The sequence below is a fragment of the Abrus precatorius genome, unplaced genomic scaffold (assembly GCF_003935025.1).
Source record: "Abrus precatorius isolate BTA unplaced genomic scaffold, Abrus_2018 Scaffold6, whole genome shotgun sequence".
Lineage (NCBI taxonomy): Eukaryota > Viridiplantae > Streptophyta > Magnoliopsida > Fabales > Fabaceae > Abrus > Abrus precatorius.
The window spans coordinates 10,469,026-10,491,073 of record NW_020874406.1 but is presented as its reverse complement, the minus strand read 5'-3'; the positions used below and the strand labels follow the sequence as shown (position 1 = coordinate 10,491,073).

Here is a 22,048-nt window from a genome sequence, read left to right as displayed (position 1 = left end):
AAGAGAGAGAAAGAATCACAACTTAGATAACAGCCTAAGAAAAAAGTCTTACAGGCTTAGATAAAGCAAACAGTATCAATAAAGCCAGAAGTTCCAGTCGCTTCATTGAATAAGTTTATTAATATCTCTTCTTTTAATTTAGTTTATACTTTAACTTCACTTCGTTTCTAACCCAACATGCTTGATTATCATATTCACAAAAATGAACGATCAAATAGCAATGACAATTTCAAACAAGTTCCAAATTATATCATAGACACCACGAAACCCTAGCAGAAAACATATACTTTTCGATTATTCAATTCTACTTTAAGCAGAAAGAAAGATGAAGCCTAGAAGTAAATGCAGAAATATAGTTTTGGCACTACAGAATTTTGCATCGATCAGCCATTTCTCATTTAGGACAATATGAAATAACAAAACAAATGAATCAACAATATATACTAAAACCAGTGCACATACATGATACATTCATATTCATATATGCCTACAATTCTGTTCAAATATGACAGTGCCTCCAATCTTCTAATCCTATGATCTTTACCCTATAAATGTTAAGAAAAATGATCATACGGCAACTTGTCAGAAATAATGTTGATCACATTTATCTTCCCATCCATCCTGTTTAATATACAATGATGTTAAATAGTAAATGGATAGCAATAAAAGAAGAAAAGGAACAGACTATGAAATACCCTGTTATTTCAGCATATTCTCGTGAATCAAACTCCTCGATACTGATGTCATGCAGATAATACATCCACAACAAATATTTGCATAATCTTCCGAAACAGGCAACAAATAAAAAATTCCTTCCATTACTTCCTAGGACCCAAAATATTCTCAAAATCACGAACTGAAACAGTGGTTAAAATCTTATTTTCTTTTAATTCATTAAAGAGAGAGCAGTTATTGTTCCAAAATTAATAATATAATATACATGTGAATGGACGGTAGAAAGAAACTCTGAACATCACCATTCTTTATTCACTTCAGGTCTTTTATTGACAAATTTTATCTTAAAAACTGGTCTGGAAGATTATTCTTTGATTTATTTAGCATCAATGACTCATTCTGAAATTTTAATTTTAAAGATTTATAAAATATTCCCAAAGCAGATTTAATCTTTTAACTCATATGAAAATGAAGAAAGAGTCATCTGGTATGATAGGGATTCTGGGTAAGGTTATAATGGTTTAATTTATTTTAAAACATGAAATATTAACAAGAAATTATTTTCTTGAATTTCTAATAAGCCTAAATAAAAGTGATGCAAAAATAACATACCGGTATTCTGCACAAATTGATGAAGTGCGATTGCTTCTGCTCACAAGGTTTGATCTCCTTTGAACAGTGAGCTTAGGTCCAACCCCACATGAATTACGCTTTGTTAACCACAGCTCAGGTGACTTCACATAAGATCCACCAACTGCCAAGAAAAAAAAAAAAGAATTCCAAGATTTATTTGAACATTGAATTTGTATAGAAAAGAAAAACCCTAAAAATCAATGGAGTAACGACTGAGATCAATGGATACAATTTTTTTTGTACGCCATGTTGTTTAAAATTCTTTATTATTAAGAACAAAAGGGTTGATAAAAAGACGCAAAATTTCACCTGAAATCGATAACGGGGCGAAACAAGTTGCCATGAGAGAAACTGAAAGTGAGAGTGAAGAAATGGAGAGAGAATGATGAAGATGTAGGAGATTACGAGAAATTCTTTCTGTATAAAATAATCATTGCTCATCGCCACAATTTATGTTTATTTATCTGCAATCTCGTTAGTTTAAATGACAAAAAGAATTCATCCTCTCAAATGAATTTTCATTCGAAGATATGCATCTAAAACTATATTTAAATTTGAGGTACCCTTTAATCTCAGAAAACGTTTTGTTTTAATTCTTTTTAATGACTTTTGTCAAAAGCATTGGTTAAAGAATTGATAAATAATAAAATTTTATCAAGAACAATGTTAAAATATATTTAAAATATGAAAACAAATATATTTTTAAATTTTTAACAAATATATTTTTATTTCAATTTTGTTCCAGTTAGATTAAATTATTTGTAAATAAATTAAATTATTTGTAATTAATTTAAATTTAACGGGTTAAATACTCAATGAAATATGTTTACAATAAACAAACAAGTTTAATTTTAATTTCAACTTTGATTATATAAATAAGGCAAATCAACACTTTTATAAACTTAACATTTAAAGCTGATGAATAACTCTTACTTGTATATATATAATTTTATAAATGTTAATTTAATTAACAAATATACAATTAAACTATTTTTATTTTTAAAATTAGGATATAATTCTATATTCAAATATACTTTTATTATATTATTCTTTCTTTTGTCTTGACTTGTTAGAAAATATATCTATTAAATATTATATTAAATTAATTTTAAAATAACAAAACAAACCTAAATTTTAAATACAATTCATTTAAATAAATATCTTAAAATTTATATATTTTTACTTTTAAATCAAGCCTAAACATTTAATAGTCAATTTTAGTCCACCAAAAATATGCCATAGATCATCCAAAACATGTTACGATAAAGCAATTGCATTTCATAATCATAAAAAGAACATCCAAATATCAAAATTTTTAGAAATATTATTAATAATAAGGTTTCTTTTAATTTCTTCCTTTAAAGTTATTTTATATATTTCTGTCTTTTTTTATAAAACAAGATTTTGAGACTAAAACTCATGTCATCTATTCTATACTTTCAAAAAAAATTTCTACATGTAAATAAACTATCTTCAGTGATTTTTAATTATCTTTTTCATAAATATTATTTCAATATTCTCACCTATATTATTGTTTCATATCTTGTTTCCTCCCATGTATATGATAGCTGGTAGAACTGTATACCAAGTACAAAGATCGAAAAAACAACAGACAATGGGGTTAGGAACAGAGGAAAGCCTGCCATAAAAATAGTCATCCGCAAGTTCATAGTAACATTTTTGAAATTATACCGGCTTAAATTCTCTCTATATACAAACAGCCGGAACTCTGCATTCTGAAAACAAAAAAGCTAACGTAAAACATGTATATAACAAAGTTCTAAAAGGACTAAAAAAATTGACTCTTGTTGGGGACAATGGCTCCTTTGTATAGGGACTGGAAGCTTATCTATCATACAGGATGGACATTGGACAATCCAGAACAACATAATTTACAAGATTGGAAACATAAAGCATCGAGCAAATTTATTTGTCAGGGAATCTTCCAAAAAGGAGCAACGAGGTGTTCACGGGGTGTCCCTCAGGTAAAAGCTCAGCTTTTGAAGCAGCTTTTTTGTGTTCCTTGTTTGAAGATGGAAAGGATAGAGAAAGTGAAAGAGATGCAGCAACAGCATCATCCTCCTGCCCATCTCCTAAGCCATTTGGATGGTTATTTTTCCTGTCTACTGCCCCAACTAAGAAAGGCAGCATACCCTTAGGAGCAGGTGGTGGTGTCGCCAGCAGTGGTTTTGTTTTGCCCCCTAAAGCAAGTTCTAGATTGGGAATCACATCTTGAAATTGTTCCTCAGACTCACGAAGGCCTTTCATTGACATGCTATTCAGCACCGATTGGGCGTCACTAATATTGTGTGTATCAACGGGAAAGAAGGTTCTTTCCATTGTTCCCAAGTCTTCATGAATGATTTTCTCATCACAAGCTTCTTCACATCCTTTGTCCTTGACTGAAGATGAAGAACCAAGGTCATTTCTAAGAGATGTAAAACTGTCACTAAAGGAGCTTCCACCTCTAGAACTGCAAGATTCATAAATCCTACTGAAACCTGTCTTTAGCTTCTTACTAGAACTTTCTCCATCTTCTAACTTTCCATTTCCCTCATTCCAAGGCATTTTCTGACAACTGACTACTGAAGGCCCCATAATTGTGTCAGAAAAATCTACATTCTGAACTTCTCTATCATTAGGTAGTTGACAGTTCCCTTCACACAGCTCATCCTGAAAAGCTGCCTCCAAGTTAATGTAGTGATGATCATTGTCTTTTTGTTTCCTCTTAAGCAGTCGCTGGTCTTCATCACTGTCAATTTTTTCTGAACTTTTATCCATACTAATATAGGTTGCTCCACATGTTTCTTGATTTTCAATATTTGCCTCCAAGTCAATATAGCGTTCATCTTTCTGTTTCCTCTTGGGCCTTTGTTGATCTTCAACGTTGCTAATCATTGATTTTGAACCCCTATCCTTTCTAAAATTGCTTGCAGCATCTGTTTCTTGATTATTGTCAATGTTTGCCTCCAAATCAACATTGTGAAAATCCTCCTTTTGTTTCCTCTTAGAGCTTTGCTCATCTTCATCACCCTTTATTCCATGCAAAAAAATTTCTTTCCTATCAATGCTCGCAGCAACTTTTTCAAAAGGAATCAATGAATACAAACCATTCTCTTGCTTGCCAGTAATATCAGAATCAGTTTTTGCTTCCACAATCCTACTCCTTACACTTGTTCCCATTGCATCAGAAGGTTTAGATACTCTATATTTTCCATGTTCAAGTTCACCAGCTTTCTGCATAAAAGAATATCATCTATCAGTATCAACAAAATGAGATAATCAGCATCCAAGATAACTCATACTCTTCATAAAAGGGGTTTCTAAAGAGTGATCTCTGCAGTTCACAGGATAACTTACAAGCAACTAGAAGTTAGACATACAAGGGATTTCATCCTCACATACAGGCTTTCAATTAATAGGTTTCTCTCTTCACAGAATGGGGTGTAATATCAGCATTACGTTACTATATTTAAGTATTAAACAACGTTTTTACCTTCCCTTTAATAAAAATATCAAGAATTGCTAACATGGTAATATTGTGACATAAAAAACTGCAAAGTTGCATCATTGTTGCACACCTTGTAATTAAGCAGTACAGAAATCTCATTGTAAGACCGTCAATGTTGAGCAAAAATTGTTAAAAGCAATCTCCATGATCTATCTTGGGTAACAAAATAGCATTTTAAACTTTAGTAGTATGAGAGTCCATGATCAGATCACCATGTTGACAACATAAATGCATACAAGAAGATTTTATGACAAAAACAAACATTTTAGTCTACCAAATTTTATGCATTTGAGGATAAAAACTTTACCAGGGATGAACCAGCGGATTTCATTTCTTGACATAACAGAGAACTGTTTCTTGGAACCCTTGATGTAGATTTCGAGTCAATACTACCATCTAGCTTCCCTAAGTTTTCTTGTGAATGCAGATGTGTCTGGTGATTGACATCAATATTCCTACTTGCAGCAATCTGATGTTGGTCTATGGATGTGGATGGGAGAACTGCATTGCACGCTTTATCACAATCAATTGATTCTTCATGCATACATTTTGGTGAACAAAGGGTTTCAGGCGAAGTCACAACAGCTGAAGAATTCACCTCAACTGGTAGCGCACTCAAACTGGGAATACAAGTCTTTTTTGCAGAATCTGAATGAATAATCCTCCTCCCTCTAAATATGCCCCATAAGTAAAACAACATATTCCAGCCTGCCAAAAAAGAGGTTTATTAGCAGTCTAAACATATGCGTTAAAAAGTGAATTAAACATTTTTTTTTAAAGTAGTGGTTAGGTAGTTATGCATTTAAAAATTTCAGATCACATAAGCTTCAAGCTCAACATACCCAACTACCAAAGACCAACTCTCCTCCAAGTGCTGAAGCAGTTAGGTGAAGGATCCTAAATGCTTTTAAATCTAGCATGGCCAATGCACAGGACCCCTTTGAGCTTAAAGCAAGGACAATGCACAGGCACACCTATCTTGTGCTAAAATTCATTTTTTTATCAGAAGAATGACAAAATTGAATTCATGACCCCTTGATTATGAAGGCTTTGATTCTCCAATTGATACATACATTGGGAGAACAGCACCACAAAAGCTACCCATTGTGGTGTGACAACTCAGCTGAATGTGCACATGCACTAGTCCGTTGACAAGTCATTGCAGGAAAACAGCAATGCCAGAGTCATCACCACCTCTGCTTTACATTTACAACAAAGAGACACGATGGAAGGACTTTATACCAATTAAAGACCAACTCTCCCAAAAAATTATGTTATTATGTGAAGGCTAGAGAATGATTTTATATCCAAACAACACATCTACTAAATGCATGGTTAAATTACTGCTTTTGACTTGGTCCAAAAAAACTCACTTTTTGCAACCTTAATGTATTTCATCGATTCAAAACTTACTTAGAATTCTAACATCATGTAAGACAATATATAAAATTAGAAACCTAAATCAAAATAAATGGGTATCACCGCTCAGGTGTATGCCTAAGTAAACATTTAAATTCAAAAAAAAAAAAAATGGTGCACTCTGGAATAAAAGAATGCTCCTCTTTGTAATAGAGATTTCTCAAAATCATCTTTCACCAAGACATTTTAAAATTGCATATGAACTGAATTTCAGCAGTCCATTAACACTAACCGAGGGATAAACTTCAAAACAAGCCATAAGCATCCATTCACAAGTTGCTTACAATGTTGGATTCTCTGGCAAAAGCAAAAGCATGGAAGAATTCCTTACATTGTGAGTTTTCAGGAAGCAGATTGGACGGGAATATGAGAAGTTCAACACCATCAAATATTCCTTTAAGTGCTAAATCATTTCTAATCATGTGATCCAATAGACCCTTGTAGTGTCTCTCATAACTGTATCAGAACATCATAAAAAACGGTCAATAATAACAACAAAGAAAACAAAAATATTTGCAGTTCATGGTCTACTGTCAATATAAGAATAAAAAACATGCACTTACCTTTCAATATCCTGGGCAAAGAAGTAAAGTGCAATATTATCTTCTCTAGCACCGCCATGATGAAATTGAGAAGGCCACGTGCTTAAGCGAGAAACTTCATTGAGGGGAACTTGGGGTAGAAAACTGCTCACTACCTCACGAACCTTGGGAGAAGCACAAGAGGATAAATGTGCCTGAACACCTGTACATAAGTCAGGAGGCTTTCCATTTCTATGAACTTCAAAGACACCCCTGCATGCAAACAACAAAGCTTGAGTAGAACAAACTTGATTGCAAAACATGACAATTTATACAGCAAGAGAAATCCAGAACAAAAGACAAACTAGTTCATCAAAAGATGTTTCATACTGCCAGATGTATTCATAATCAGGAAAGGCCAACATCTTCAGAGGAACAGTTGAGATCGTAATGGCTTTATTAGACAAGTCTCTCACAACAAGCTTTCCAGCAGTAAGACCAATGGCATCTGACTTTCCTGGATGGGAACGAAAGTCAGTTGGACAATAGTTTTGTTGCTTCAAATTGTTGGCAGATGAACATTTCAAAGAATCCAATGAATAATTCTCAAGGATTTCCTGTTGTTCGTGGGTTTCATCAGCAGATATACCGTTCTTTGGTGTGCTGGAAACCAACACTTGGACATTTGAAGTCACTTCACAATTCAACTCTGTGCCCAATGCAGAAACTTCGTCAGTTTGATTAGATACTTCTTTCTTCTTGCAAATTTCAGGCCTTCTAAGTAAAGCAGCCTGGATTGCATCTTTCAACTTATTGCCTTTATGCATCTCCACTTTTGAACTATTTGAGGTAGTGACAGATATTTCAGCACCAGATTCCTGGGCAGTACCAGCCATGCAACATTCCAAAGGATGGCCAAATTCCTTACAGTTTGGACAGAATGGATTTTTTGAAGAAGCAGAAACTACTAGGCTTACACGATCACTGGAAATATCTCTGGTTTTCTCAACCTGATTTGTTGTCTCTCGTGATCGAGGCAACACATCCTGTAGAGCTTCATCAATACGGGTTGATGTTCTCTCTGTAAAATTCAAAGAAAAATGGAATAATAAATAATATTTGCAGAAAACATAGTTTGGAATACAAAATCTACTACTGAAAGATGTCCTAACTGAAACTTAAAAAGGGCAAATAACGTTGATTATGGCTCTGTGAAACCTTAACTAAAATATCAAGAGAAACAAATCAACCCCTAAAAAAGAAGGTAAAAAGAAAAATACTATAGCAGGAACGATATGATTCTGATTGAAACCACACCTGAACTAACTTCAGGCTCCGAACTTTTGCGGCCTATATTTCTTATAGACTTTGATAATGCACTGAATTTTCCATCCTGGTTAACCTTCAACTCTCGACTGTTATTAACTGCTGAAGGTTTAGAGGTTTCACCACAAGGTGTAAGCTTTTGATCACCCTTAGCAGTAGAAGCAACAGAAGTAGCCACAGGACGATCAATCCGAGACAGATATTTCATGTCAAATGCACCTGATTCTTTTAAATGTCTAGATATTTTAAAATCCTTAGTAGTTACAGACTTGGGTGAAAGCATTTTAACTTTTGATTCCTCTGCAGTTGATCGGCCCAAACTAGAGGATTTGAATAATGTTGATTTGCTTGTCATCTGAGCAGGTGTCTCCACATTTTTTGAAGTATGTTCCTTACTCCCTTTTGATTTTTGGGGAACATCTTCATCAACAAGTTTGACCCTTGGCTTGGAATCTAGGTTGTTGAATGAATTAGACTTCAGCAACATACCTGCTCATAAAAGCAAAAATTGTGTTGAAATAAATGAAACCCAAGGAGACATGATACAAAATTATTATGGATACCAGTTGGTTAAAAGACATTAAAACCCAAAAGAAAATAAACATAGAAAGTTGCAGTGAAGCACAACAGACAAAAGATAAATCCATACTCTTTGAAATTTGACTGCGGGGGCCAATGGAAGGAGAACGAGCACTCTCTGTATCATTACCACCAGAGTGGTTACGAATTGGCATCTGAAGACCAGGCTTCACTTTAAATTTATCTAAGATCTTAAATGAAGATTCTCGTGATGGTGGAACTGATATCTTCGGGCTCGAAATCTTTGGTGATCCTGTGCTTGATTCAAGACCTTGCCTTTTTGCTACTGGAGCTACTTCAATGTTATCAGAAACTCTCTTGCCAGAAACTTGTGAGGTTGAACTAACTTCAACAATTTTCTTTTCTTCAATATCTGAATCACAAAATTCAATTCCACAAATGTCAGCATACAGGCATAGATATGGGAGCTTGAATGTTTATGCTACCCCTAACTATAGAACAAGCAAATTCAGTTTGCAGAAAGCACAAAGGGTGTAAAGTGTCTGGCCCAGAATGACTATCCATAATCTTCATATAACTTCACTCTTACCCAGTTTTTTATTTTCATTCTCTTCTGCATCTTTGCATTCTTCACACAACCAATCCCCTTCAGGGACTTTCTGAAGCATTTCTCGCATGCAGTAGCTGATTCAAATAAATAATAATGTTAAGGTTCAATTCAGAGAAAGGAATTTGTAGCAATATAAATTATATAATAGAAAGTAAGAAGCAAGGAGAAATTTTATTGTGCATACGTGTGCTCTGCGCCATCACTGCACCTACTACATATGGCAAGTAGATCCTCACGACCAGCATCTCCACAGATGTCACACACTTTTACCTATTTTCCAGTCAATGAAATCAGAAAAGGAAGTTGCGGTTAAGCCTGTCTATAGACTGAATTACATTCAACTCCTCCCCTTTCATCTAGATCAAGTTAAGGATTAAAAAAACACTAACAGGTAGAAAAGGAAAGATACTTACATCATGTTCCACAACATCTGATTCATCACTCTCATCTTCAGATTGAGGTTCCTGCTCACCATGTGATTTCACCAGTTCTTCATCTTTCTTATGCTGTTCATCAAGGACTGAACACTTAGGACCTTCATCGTTCGCATCACAGGCATCACTATCTGCTTCTGACTTTGGACATACTTTTAGTAAAATCTCAGAAGTACTCTCATTAAGGCCATCCTTCTCCACAATAATTTTCTCACCAGCCAGAACAATAGGCTCCCTCTCTTTGGTCAATGACGAACTAGAATTCTCAATAGAACATTCTGACAACTTTTCTGGGATATGAGAACACAAATCCCTTCCCACATGCATTAAGTTTGGATTACCAGAGAGAGATTTACCACAACAAGATTGCTCACATAACTTTTGTACATTAGGTGAACTATGGCTAGTGTCTACTGATGGAGCACTTCCAGATCCTTCTGCCCCTATTTGACTAACTGAAGCTGAACTACAGGATTTATTTATTCTATCCGCATTCCTTTGATGGCTATCATTCACTAAATTAGTATCACTGGCTCTACTAATACAAGAAGTGTTGTCATCATGACCTTCTAAATACTTGGAATCCTGATACTTACTCGACAGTATTTGTCTGCTCTCAGCATTTTCAGATAGAGAATCATGACTTGAATTAACACTCCGCATATTACTGGCTTCACTGACAGCATGCTGTGAGCTTTCACAAGCTCTGCTCCTCAGAGAATAACCATTACCCTCATCCATAGAATACTGATTATTAGCTTCTCCTAAGCGACAGTTTTCATCGGAAAACTCTTCAGCCTTTGAGCCCATGAGACCATGGTTAAGATGCATGCAAGATGAACAAGGAGCTGAGCACACATTACAAGTCCCCGATTCAAGTCTCATATCAGTATTCCGTCTGAACCGTAGAATGCTTGACCAACTATTTTTAGATTCAGGTAGTACCTAATTAAAACAAAACATAAGTTAAAATAAAGATGAAATTTTTTAGGACTAGCATGAATGATTTACAACAATTCACAAGGACAAAAGTTGCATCAGGAATTAATGATTTATCTTATCCTATTTGTGAAATTTTTGAAGTTCAGTGGCTACTGGTCATTTTTTTCTATAACGTGTAGGCATGCCAGGGATTTACTTGGATATGTGTTAGGCTGTAACATTTTCTCTAAGGAGCATGTTCGAAATTTTGGGTCCATAAAAGGAGTGTATTTGAGTATACGCCATATAACTTATAGCCAGTCTTTTACCCACACTGCTTTTATAAAAAGTTATTATTGTACAGGCCAGTGGATTGATAAATTATTTAGGAGACTTCATCGCCATACAAGCAGAGAATGGAGCACTCACTTGAGCCAATGACTTTCATTTTTTTTCCTCGAATGTCTGCTTAAGGAAGAATCCTGATTCTCAAAAACAATACTGTTTGCCTATACAATTCTTCTAAGAACAGAAAGAAAGATGAAACCTATAACTAAATCCAGAAAAATAGTTTTGCCACTACAAAATTTTGTATCAATCAGCCATTTCTCCTTTAGGAAAATATGAAATAACAAAACAAATGAACCAAAAATATATACTAAAACCAATGCGTACATGATACATTCACATTCATAAATGCCTACAATTCTGTTCAAAGATGACAGTGCCTCCAATCTTCTAAACCTATGATCTTTACACTATAAATGTTGAAACAATTATCATATGCAACGTAACAGGGACAATGTTGATCGCATTTTTATCTTCCCACCCATCCTGTTTATTAGACAATAATCTTAAATAGTATATGAATAGCAATAAAAGAAGAAAAGGAACAGACTCTGAATTACCCTGTTTTCTCAGTATGTTATCGTGAATATTATGATGATTCATACCTGAGGTCCTAGAATCTTAAAACTCCTCGATACTGATGTCATGCAGATAATACATCCACAAACCACATTAACAAATATTGCCCAATTTAAAAAATAAAAATTAAAAATTAAAAAAACACTAAGCTAGTAATACTCCATGAAATAATTTTCTCAACCCAGAAGGTAGCAGCAATTGCATTTTCGCAAATGCTAATTGAAGTGCGATAATTGGTTCTACACACCACCACCACCCCTTTCTCTAAAATCCCAAAACCCTTCCACTGGGAAAATCGAACCCTAACCCAACCACACAGTGAATTATGGCTCTCACTATCAGAACGAACAATTTACCAAACTCTTCCAATGAAATTCATCTGAACACAACGAAAACAGTTATAAAAAGGAGAGACGAAAATCGATTAAAGAAAAAAAGAAAAAATAGAAAAATCAAATAAGGAAAAACCTAGGTGAGGAAAAATAAACATGGAAACGACGACGGTGGCATTGGTGGGGCTTACCTTGCGCGAGGCAAATTCCGATGAGTGATACGATGTCGTTTGGAGAGGGAGAAATCTGTGCGTTTGAATTTGTGAGAGTTGAGAGTATCTGTGACGACCCAGCAAATGGGGATTCAGAATGAAGGGTTGAGAGAAGAGGCCTGATTAGAAGAGATGAGATGAGATGAGATGATTGAGCATGCAAATTACACACACACACGATCTCATTCATCAATCTCTCTGCATTTATTTATACGGAATAAAATAAATTACAACATTAATTATATGTGTCTATATATATATATATATACATATATATATATATATATATATATAACTTTTTTTTTTCTCTCCTCACTTTCTCTGTCGATGATCTGAACAAAAAATAAAATAAAACCTCAGAAATGGAGCTTTTCTTTTTTTTAATGAGAATCCAAATCCATCAACCCAGCTGTCTTAGACTCCATGTTTCTCTCTCATCTCTTTCCTCTCTCTAAAATGTCTCTTTCTCAAAAAATTTCTCATCCCTGTCCTGTCCTGTCCATGGTCAGACTTCTATTAGAACTCATTTAAAATTTTTTTATTTAAATATTATTATTATTTTATTTAATAAATAAAAATATATTTTTATAGAAAATATTTGATTAAAGATGACAATAAATATTTTAATAAAATTCATTAATTAGATCAAAAATTTTTAAAATAAAATTTTAGCTCATTTCTATTTCAGATTATTATTATTTTATTTATTTAGTTGTTGATTAATATTTTTGTTCTAATTTAATTATTTATTATTTTGTTTCCTATTTCTTATTATTATTTATTTTATAATTCAAAACAAACTTAAGGACAACGAGAATAAACATGTCAAGGTAAATGGAGTATCCCACACGTGTGAGATGCTGGGAGAGACTTTTTAGTTCAATCAAAGCAAACGCGTGATAAAGAAGCGCGTGACGTGAAATGGTACAGGAAAGCAATATCGCCTGATTGGCATACCATACAGAATTATTTGCAGTTCAGTTTTAAATTAATTTTATATTTTAAAAATATTTCAAAGTGCATATAAAAATAATATATGCCTCTTTGGTTTAAATATATGAATTTTGCTTTTGGCAAATCATTTTACACTAAGCTCATCCTGAAAAGTTTTATCCAAGTCAATGTAATGATAATTGTCTTTCTGTTTCTTCTTAAGCCATCACTGACATTTTTTTCTAAAATTTTATCAATAATAATCTTGCTTACAGCATATGTTTCTCCAGTTTCAATAGTTGCCTCCAAGTCAATTCCTTACTAAAATTGCTTGCAGCACCTGTTTCTTGCTTATTCTCAATGTTTGCCTCCAAACTAGTATAGCGGCAATCGTCTTTTTGTTTCCTCTTAGGTCTTTGCTCATCTTCATCACTGTTCATTCTATGCAAAAATTTGTTTCCTAACATTGCCCATAGCAACTCTTTCAAAAGGAATCAATGAAGACAAAACATTCTCTTTGATACGGGTTTTATTGTAATAACAACACGTGGTAATAGATTGAAGAATTAGTTTAGAAGTTGTTTGGCAGTTATTCCAAAAATTAGAAAAGCTGTTATAAGTTGTTAGGAAGTGCAGCTATAAATAGAAAATTGTGGTTCAGAATCATGAGTTTTAGATTTGACACTCTTCTATTGTAAATTGTGGTTCAGTAAATGCTCTCACTGAAGTTGCAAGTTTCAAAACAATGAGGGTCACTGCTTACTACAAGAACACTATCTTGCACATCCTCACAGACAGTGGTAGTACCCACAATTTCTTGAATGTTAACATAGCTAAGAAGATTGGTTGTAAGATGGAAGCTATTGATCCCATTAGTGTAGCAGTGGCCGACGGAGTTAAGGTTTCTATAACTTCTATGGCAAAATAGTTTCAATGGACCTTGCAACAACATACATTCACTTCTGATATGTTTCTCATTCCCCTAGGATGTTGTGACTTGGTATTAGGTATTGAATGGCTTGTGAAGCTTGGAGATATTACATGAAATGTTGATAAATTGTCCATGCAATTTTATATGAAGGGAAGGAAGTTGGTTTTGAGAGGAGCATCTTCCTTGGGGTTAAAAACTGTGAGAAGACAACAGTTAAGCAAGACACTTGCTTCGGGTGTCCACTTGTCAATGTTATAGATGTGTTATCAAGAGGATGAACTACTGCTTCATTCACTTACCACTCATGCTCTTGTTAATTCTTTGCCCACTATTGTTGATGCCCTTTTGTTAGAATTTGATGACATTTTTTAGGAACCTACCACACTTCCACCACAGAGAAAAGGTCATGATCATCATATACCTCTTATTCAAGGAACTAACCCTATGAATAAAAGGCCTTACAGGTACTCTAAGCAACAGAAAGATGTTATAGATGGTTTGGTGAAGGAATATCTCAAGTCTAGTATTATACAGAAAAGTAGCAGTCCCTATGCTAGCCTATAGTTTCAGTAGGAAAAAAGAATGGTTTATGGAGATTATGTGTTGATTACAGGGAGTTAAACAAACATACAGTAAAAAACAGGTTTCCTATACCATTGGTGGATGATCTTTTAGATGAATTTCATGGTTTTATGGTGTTTTCTAAGATAAACTTAAGGTTTGGCTATAATCAAGTTTGTATGGCTGATGAAGATATCCAAAAAACTGCCTCCAAGACACATGGAGGTCATTTTGAGTACTTGGTCATGCCTTTTGGCTTAACCAATGCTCCTGCAACCTTCTAAGAATTAATGAACATTGTCTTTAAGGAGTTCCTAAGAAAATTTCTCCTTGTCCTTTTTTATGATATCCTCATCTATAGCAGCAGTTTAGAAGAGCATTTAAATCATTTAAGGTAGGTTTTGTCAACTATGAGGTGCAATTCTCTCTATGTAAAAAAATCTAAGTGTTACTTTATTGTGGATAAAGTTGAGTATTTTGGACATTTTATTTCAAAGGAAGGTGTTGCCACTGGCCCTACTAAGGTTGCTGTAGTACAGCATTGGCCCTTACCTCAGTCTTTAAAGCAGTTGCAGAGATTCTTGGGCTTAACTGGTTATTATAGAAGATTTGTAAGGAATTACAATCCTATTACTAGATCTTTGATTAACATGCTTAAAAAGGATAGCTTTACTTGGTTTGTTGAAGCCAAGACAACTTTTCAGAAGTTGAAAACTACATTGATTCAAGCACATGTCCTTGCCTTACCTGACTTTTTGAAGGTTTTTGTTTTGGAGGTTGATGCTTCAGGTCAAGGAATTGGGGCTGTGTTAATGCAGGATCACCACCCTATTACTTTTATACGCAGAGTTCTTAATTCGCAGCAGCAATCTTTATCAACTTATGAGAAGGAGCTTTTGGCTGTAGTTTTTGCAGTACAAAAATGGCGACATTACCTCCTTGGTAATCATTTCATCATTAGAATTGATCATAGGAGCTTGCAGTACATCCTTAAGCAAAGATTGACTACTGCCTTCCAACAGAAGTGGTTAGTCAAGTTGATGAAGTTTGACTTCTCCATTGATTTCAAGCAAAGTCATGAAAATGTTGCAGCTGATGCACTATCTAGACAGGAACCTATCACATGCCAAGCCATCTCTACATTCTCAGTTGAATCTGAACTATTAAATAGAGTTAGGCTTTCTTGGCAAGCTGATCAGTATTTGCAAAAGTTAATTTCTGAGTTGCAAGCTGATCCTCTCTCTCATAAGGATTGTGTTTGGCAGAATTCTGAGTTAAGAAGAAAAGGGAGATTGGTGGTTGGTCAAGATGGAATTTTGAGGAAAGAACTTTTCACTTAGCTACATTCTTTGGCTACTAGTGGACATTCCGGCAAAACAGCAACGTTGAAAAGAATGCAGGTATTCCTCTATTGGAAGGGATTAACTAAAGATGTCAAAACATGGATTTTACAGTGTTCTGTGTGTCAAACTTGTAAATATGACACTTCAGCTTCTCCAGGGTTGTTACAGCCTCTGCCTATACCTGAAAGAGTGTGGCATCATATCACAATGGACTTTATTGAAGGTCTCCCTAATTTCAATGGGAAACAAGTCATATATGTGGTCGTTGATAGATTGAGTAAGGATGCCCACTTTATGGCTTTGAGTCCTCCTTACACTACAACTAATGTGGCTCAATGTTTTCTTGACAATGTGTTTAAGCTTCATGGATTTCCAGATTCAATCACCAGTGATAGAGACCCTACATTCACTAGCCACTTCTGGAAAGATTTGATGTCTTTGCAAGGAGTCCAGGTACAATTTTCTACTGCCTATTACTCTCAAACCGATGGACAGACGGAAGTTATCAATAGGTGTCTTGAGACCTTCTTGAGATGTATGTGTTATGATATTCCTAATGCTTGGTCTCAATGGTTACCACTTGCTGCATGGTGGTATAACACCACACATCACAGCTCAATCAATGCAACTCCTTATGAAGTAGTTTATGGTCAAGTCCCTCCTGTCTACTTACCATACCTTCCTGGAGAGTATAAAATTGAGCTTGTTGATAGGAGTTTGCAAAAGCGAGAAGAAGTTTTGAAGTTAGTCAAGTTCCATATGGAAAGAGCTCAACACAAGATGAAACAGCTTGCTGATACGCACAGAACTGACAGGAAATTTGAGATTGGTGATCTTGTCTATGTGAAGCTCTATCCTTATAGGTAAGTGTCTGTTGCCTTCAAGAGCAATGTCAAGCTTAGTCCTAAGTATTATGGTCTCTTTGTTGTGCTAGATCGTGTTGGCGAGGTGGCATACCAACTACAGCTTCCTACTCATTCTCAAGTCGATGATGTTTTTCATGTTTCTCAGCTTAAGAAGCATGTTGGTCCTGCTGCTGAATTACCTGCTACCTTGGATACTGCTGTTGGAGGAAAGGAGCCTGAAGCAATCTTAGATAGAATGACTGTTAAAAGGGGACAACAAAGTTGTTACCAAGGTTTTGGTAAAGTGGAGGCATCAATTGATTGAATATGCTACTTGGGAATTTTTCTTTGATTTGAAGAAGCGGTTCCTTAACTTCAATCCTTGAGGACAAGGATTCCTTTAAAGGTGGGGAATTGATACGGGTCTTATTGTAATAAAGACACATGGTAATAGATTGATTGATACGGGTCTTATTGTAATAAAGACACGTGGTAATAGATTGAAGGATTAGTTTAGAAGTTGTTTGGCAGTTATTCCAAAAATTAGAAAAGTTGTTACAAGTTGTTATGAAGTGCAGCTATAAATAGGAAATTGTTGTTGAGAATCATTAGTTTAAGATTTGACACTCTTCTATTGTAAAAAAATTCTTTCTGTTCTTCATCAATAAAGATTTACTCAGATTCCATTATTTTCTATTGGATTCCCTGTTGTATGCAAATCCTTCGGATTCTCTAAAATTCCTAGCTTTGTCATATCACTCTTGCTTGACAGAAATATCAGAATCAATTTTTGCTTCCACAATCCTTCTGCTTCCACTTATTCCCATTGCATCAGAAGGTTTAGATACTCTAAATAGTCCCTATTCAAATTCACCAGCTTTCTGTATAAAAGAAGATTATCTATCAAAAAACTGAGATAATCGTCATCAAAGATAATGCATACTCTTCATAAAATGGGCTCCTAAATAGTGAGGATTTCTGGGGTTCACACCATAACGAAAAAGCAACTAGAAGTTACACATACAAGGGATTTCATCCTTCACACATACAGGCTTTCAATTAATAGGTTTCTCCTTCACAAAACGGAGTCTAATATTAGCATTACATTACTATATTTAATTATTAAACAACCTGTTTGCCTTCCCTTAAATAAATATATCAAGATTGCTAACATGGTAATATTGTGATACAAAAGCCTCAAAAATTGCATCGTTGCAGACCTTCAAACTAAGCAGTAAAGAAATCTCATTGTAAGACCATAAATGTTGAGCAAAAATTGTAAAAAGTAGTCTCCATGATCTGTCTCGGGAATCAAAATAGCATTTCAAACTTAAATAGTATGAGAATCCATTATCAGATCACCATGTTGACAACACAAGTTCATAAAAGGAAGATTTTAAGTAAAAAAACAAACATTTTTTAAAACTAAATGGTTTTAAAACCAATATGACCCCTTACAAAAGAGTCCTTTGAGCTTAAAGCGAGGACAATGCACAAGCACATCTATCTTCTGCTAAAATTCAATTTTTATCAGAAGATTTGATCAATACATTGGGATAACAGCACTACAAAAGCTAGCCATTGTGGTGTGACAACTTGGCTGACTGTGCACATGCACTAGTTCATTGACAAGTCAAAGTGCGAGAAAAAACAATGCCAGTATCACCACCACCTCTGCTTTGCAACAAAGAGACACAATGGAAGGATCTTATACCATTTGAGGGCCAACTCTCCTAAAATTTAAATTTATTAAGTGAAGGCTAAAAAAATGATTTTACATCCAAACACCACCTCTACTAAATGCATGGTTAAATTACTGCTTTTGACTTGGTCCAAATTCAATATAAAACACACTCACTTTTTGCAACCTTAATGCATTTCATCGATACAAAACTTACTCAAAATTCTAATATCATTTAAGTCAATAAATAAAATTAAAAACCTGAATAAAAATAAACGGGGATCACCATTCACGTGTATGCCCAAGTAGCTATTTAAATTAGAGCAAAAAAATTGCGCACTCTAGAATAAAAGAATGCTCCTCTTTGTAATAGAGATTTCCGAAATCATCTTTCACCAAGACATTTTAAAATTGCATATGAACTGAATTTTAGCAGTTCATTAAAACTAATCAAAGCAAATACTTCAAAGCAAGCCCCAAACCTATAAACCTCCGAATATCCTTCTAGTAAATATATATATATATATATATATATATATATATACCAATTTAATCATACAATATTTTTGCAAGCTTTTAGTATCAAAAATTATTATATAAGTTGTCTTTATATGTTTGTGCAAAAATAATCATAGATAACTTCTTTTAACTACAAAACATTCTCAAATTGTCGAATGTAAGATAAGAATCGCATGTGGAAGGTTGATCCGGTGGTATCCTTTGTATCACTCCCAATTTTTAATTAACTGAACAAAAAAAATGACAATTGTAACAAGTCTGATAGTCAGCAAGGACACAAGAGCAAGAAAGTGGTAAACATCTTAACTATTTATGAAAAATAATGCCTAATCAATTGTACATGAAGGTGATGGTAATTATGTCTTTTTTTCCCCTTTTCATTTCTTTCTTATTCCTAATATGGTAGGTACTCTGGGCTTTAATACCTCTCCCTTCTAGAATTATTGGGCTTAACATTCCTCTCCTAGTCCTTTGGATAGATCTAGCCATCAATGTTTGATGCACTTCCAAAAGGCTATAAGAAAATAAAGCATAGCCAGACTAACATATACCTCTTGGTGCAGTGGAAGGTGAGGCCTTAACATCCCTAGGGACGGCAACTACCATGGTAAAGTCCCTGTAGCATTTGGTGCAATGGAAGTTGCTTGATCCTAACAGTACAATCAGCTGAGGTCCGAACCACCTGACTACCACAGGATTTGAATATGGAACCTCCATGGAGGAGTGCCCATTACTTAACAATTATGCATAAAAAACTATGGAGACTTAAATTCTGAGTATCACTTTGTCTTAGATGTAAGAAAGAATACGGTGGATTTATAACAATGACAAGGATAGCTGCACCAGAAGTTGGCTTATGATACTCATCTATAGTAATCCAGCAAGAGCTTTGCATATCCAATTGTATGATGATTCAACTCTGTAACTGATGCAGCATTAAGAAAAACCAAGCAGCTTAGACCTTAAGAAGAACTTAGCAAAAATCACCAGTAATCACGGCAAGAACATTGCCCTGAATTAATATGATGGAACCTGTTGGCATCTCTCACAATTAATTCACGACCAGTTACTGTCGAGACTCTTTTTGCAAAATCATGACAGTCTTTGCATGATCGAGTATTTTTGAATACCATAATGGGGGTCACAGTTGTGGTACATATGAGACCATAAGTTATAGCTAGTCTCTCATTATGATCAAGAAGCTGCTCTTTCTGTTCGGTAAAGTCACATAGCGCATCCTTTACATTGAGAAGGTTTTCCTCACCCTTTTTGAAAGCAAAATCAAGTTCTTTTAATTTTGAGTATATCTGTTCTGTTTGAGGGTGGTGTTTGTCACCTACCACAAAATAGTGAACTTTACCTTTCACAATAATCCAACTGTAACTGACTTCTTTCCTCAAGTTCCTTTCAGCCATCATCTTTCTAAATTTTCCTGCTTCATCCCACTTCCCAGCCCAAGCATATAGGTTGAACATGATTACATAAGTAGCAGAGTCTAGTGGATCCAGATGAAAGACCTTATCAGCTACAATCATCCTAACCTCAAGATTCCGATGGCTCCAACATCCTCCAAGTAAACTTTTCCAACTCATTATTACATCAGGTTCAAATGGCAAACTCCTTATCACCTCAAGAGCCTCCTGTAATAATCCAGCACGAGAGAGTATATATCAATCATGCAATTGTAATGATCAATTGATGGGTTCACACCATATTTGTCATTCATTGAATCCAAACACTGCTTTCCCTCTTTAACTAAACCTGAGTGACTACAAGCAGTTAACAAACCTATGAATGTGACAGCATTTGGCCTTACACCAGACGCCTGCATCTCTTTAAAAAGCCTCAAAGCTTCATAAGCTTTGCCATGGTAAGCATGGCACATATTATTGCAGTCCATGCAACAGTATCAAGTTTCTCTATAATAAAAAATGCTTGATGTGCATAGTCCATTTTGCCGCATTTTGAGTACATAGTGATCATAGCACTCTCCCTAGAGAGGTATGCAACTAGCCCCTTTTTTATTGCATCTGCATGAATTTGAGCACCGTAATTTAAATATGAGACAGCAGAGCATGCTTGAAAAATGTTGGTGTAGATGAATGAATTCAATAACACTCCTTTACTTCTTATTGTCTTAAAAACCTCAAGAGCCTTATCAAATCGACCACTTTGGCAATATCCGACAATTAAAGAACTCCACAAAAAATAATTTGGTTCACGTATACTCTCAAAAGCTTGACGTGAAGCTTCAAACATTGCACACTTAACATAGAAGTCCACTAGTGGAGTACCAACTGAGACCTTAGATTCCATGCCAAGTTTTAGACAGTAACTATGAATTTGCCTTCCAGTGTACAAGTCTCCTAATGCGGCACATGCCTTGAGCACAACTGAGAAGACAAATTCATCCAACTCTACACCTTCAATTAACATCTTGGCAAATAATAACAGAGCATCCCTATGCCTTGCAGCTTGATTATAGCCCACCATCAACCCAGTGCAAGCCACAACATTTTTCCTAGTCATCTTATTGGTGGCAACTTCAGCACCATCCAACCACCCGCACTTGACATACATGTTGGAGATTAATGTCTGAGTAGAAACATTGGCAGTAAACCCAATCCTTATCAACTGAGAATGTATCTGTTTGCCGAAATCTAACACTGAAGGATCTGCAAAAGACGCCATAAGAGTACTGAAGATAGAGGTGTTTGGTGAGATACCCAAATCCAGCATACGTACGAACAATCTAACAGCTTCATCTATACGTCATTCCTCAGTGTAAGCAGATATAATGGTGGCCCAAGAGAACAAATCCCGGTTAACTATTTCATCAAAGAATTTCTCTGCAGTTGAGAAACTTTTACAGTCACAATACATTTGAAGAATACAATTGTCAATGAATTTATTGCCGTCAGCCCTTCTCTGCAGTCTATTATGAAATAATTTTCCATCAGACAGCACCCCTAACATTCCACACATTTTGAAGAGGTATTCGTATGATCGGGGATTAATGGAAATACCTGCTTCGTCCATGCTTTTGATGAAGTCATGCACTTCTCTAAGCTTCCCTTGTTTAGCTAAAGAAATCAAATGCAAGTTTTCAACATGGCCTTGTTTATTTTGATGGGTCCTCAACGAATAATGACTGTGTTTCAAAGAGATCCATGA

General features: G+C 34.9%; 3 protein-coding genes across 8 annotated transcripts in view; all 3 read right to left on the bottom strand.

Moving 5' to 3' along the window:
- LOC113868471 (pentatricopeptide repeat-containing protein At5g13270, chloroplastic-like) overlaps window positions 1–21,644 on the bottom strand; it is a 29,484-nt gene extending 7,840 nt beyond the window's left edge. Inside the window, exons 1-3 of one of the 4 annotated variants that reach the window (XM_027504077.1) lie at window positions 1,618–1,743; window positions 1,288–1,429; window positions 696–825 (exon numbers count right to left, since the gene is read on the bottom strand). The gene's annotated coding sequence lies outside the window, so the exon portion shown is untranslated. Of the gene's footprint in view, window positions 1–695; window positions 826–1,287; window positions 1,564–1,617; window positions 1,744–21,541 lie in introns of those variants that run through there. The other 3 variants (XM_027504078.1, XR_003505381.1, XM_027504082.1) reach the window with 3 other exon arrangements.
- LOC113868468 lies at window positions 2,962–12,548 on the bottom strand. Of its 3 annotated transcripts, XM_027504075.1 has the most exons (12): window positions 12,417–12,548; window positions 12,041–12,180; window positions 9,649–10,614; window positions 9,420–9,505; window positions 9,215–9,309; window positions 8,735–9,037; window positions 8,077–8,574; window positions 7,150–7,840; window positions 6,802–7,032; window positions 6,570–6,694; window positions 5,127–5,527; window positions 2,962–4,545 (listed from the first exon to the last, which is right to left on the bottom strand). In XM_027504075.1, exons 3-12 carry the CDS (start codon window positions 10,552–10,554, stop codon window positions 3,235–3,237), a joined length of 4,647 nt encoding a protein of 1,548 aa, XP_027359876.1. In that variant the 5' UTR covers window positions 10,555–10,614; window positions 12,041–12,180; window positions 12,417–12,548; the 3' UTR covers window positions 2,962–3,234. The 3 variants fall into 3 exon arrangements, with proteins under 3 accessions (XP_027359876.1, XP_027359874.1, XP_027359875.1); XM_027504073.1 differs by lacking the exon at window positions 12,417–12,548 and having other exon boundaries at window positions 12,041–12,300; XM_027504074.1 differs by lacking the exon at window positions 12,417–12,548 and having other exon boundaries at window positions 9,649–10,563; window positions 12,041–12,300.
- LOC113870153 (pentatricopeptide repeat-containing protein At5g13270, chloroplastic-like) lies at window positions 20,720–21,565 on the bottom strand. Its single transcript, XM_027506752.1, has one exon. The coding sequence runs from the start codon at window positions 21,563–21,565 to the stop codon at window positions 20,720–20,722; it is 846 nt and encodes a 281-aa protein (XP_027362553.1).
- Window positions 21,645–22,048: the final 404 nt, after the last annotated feature.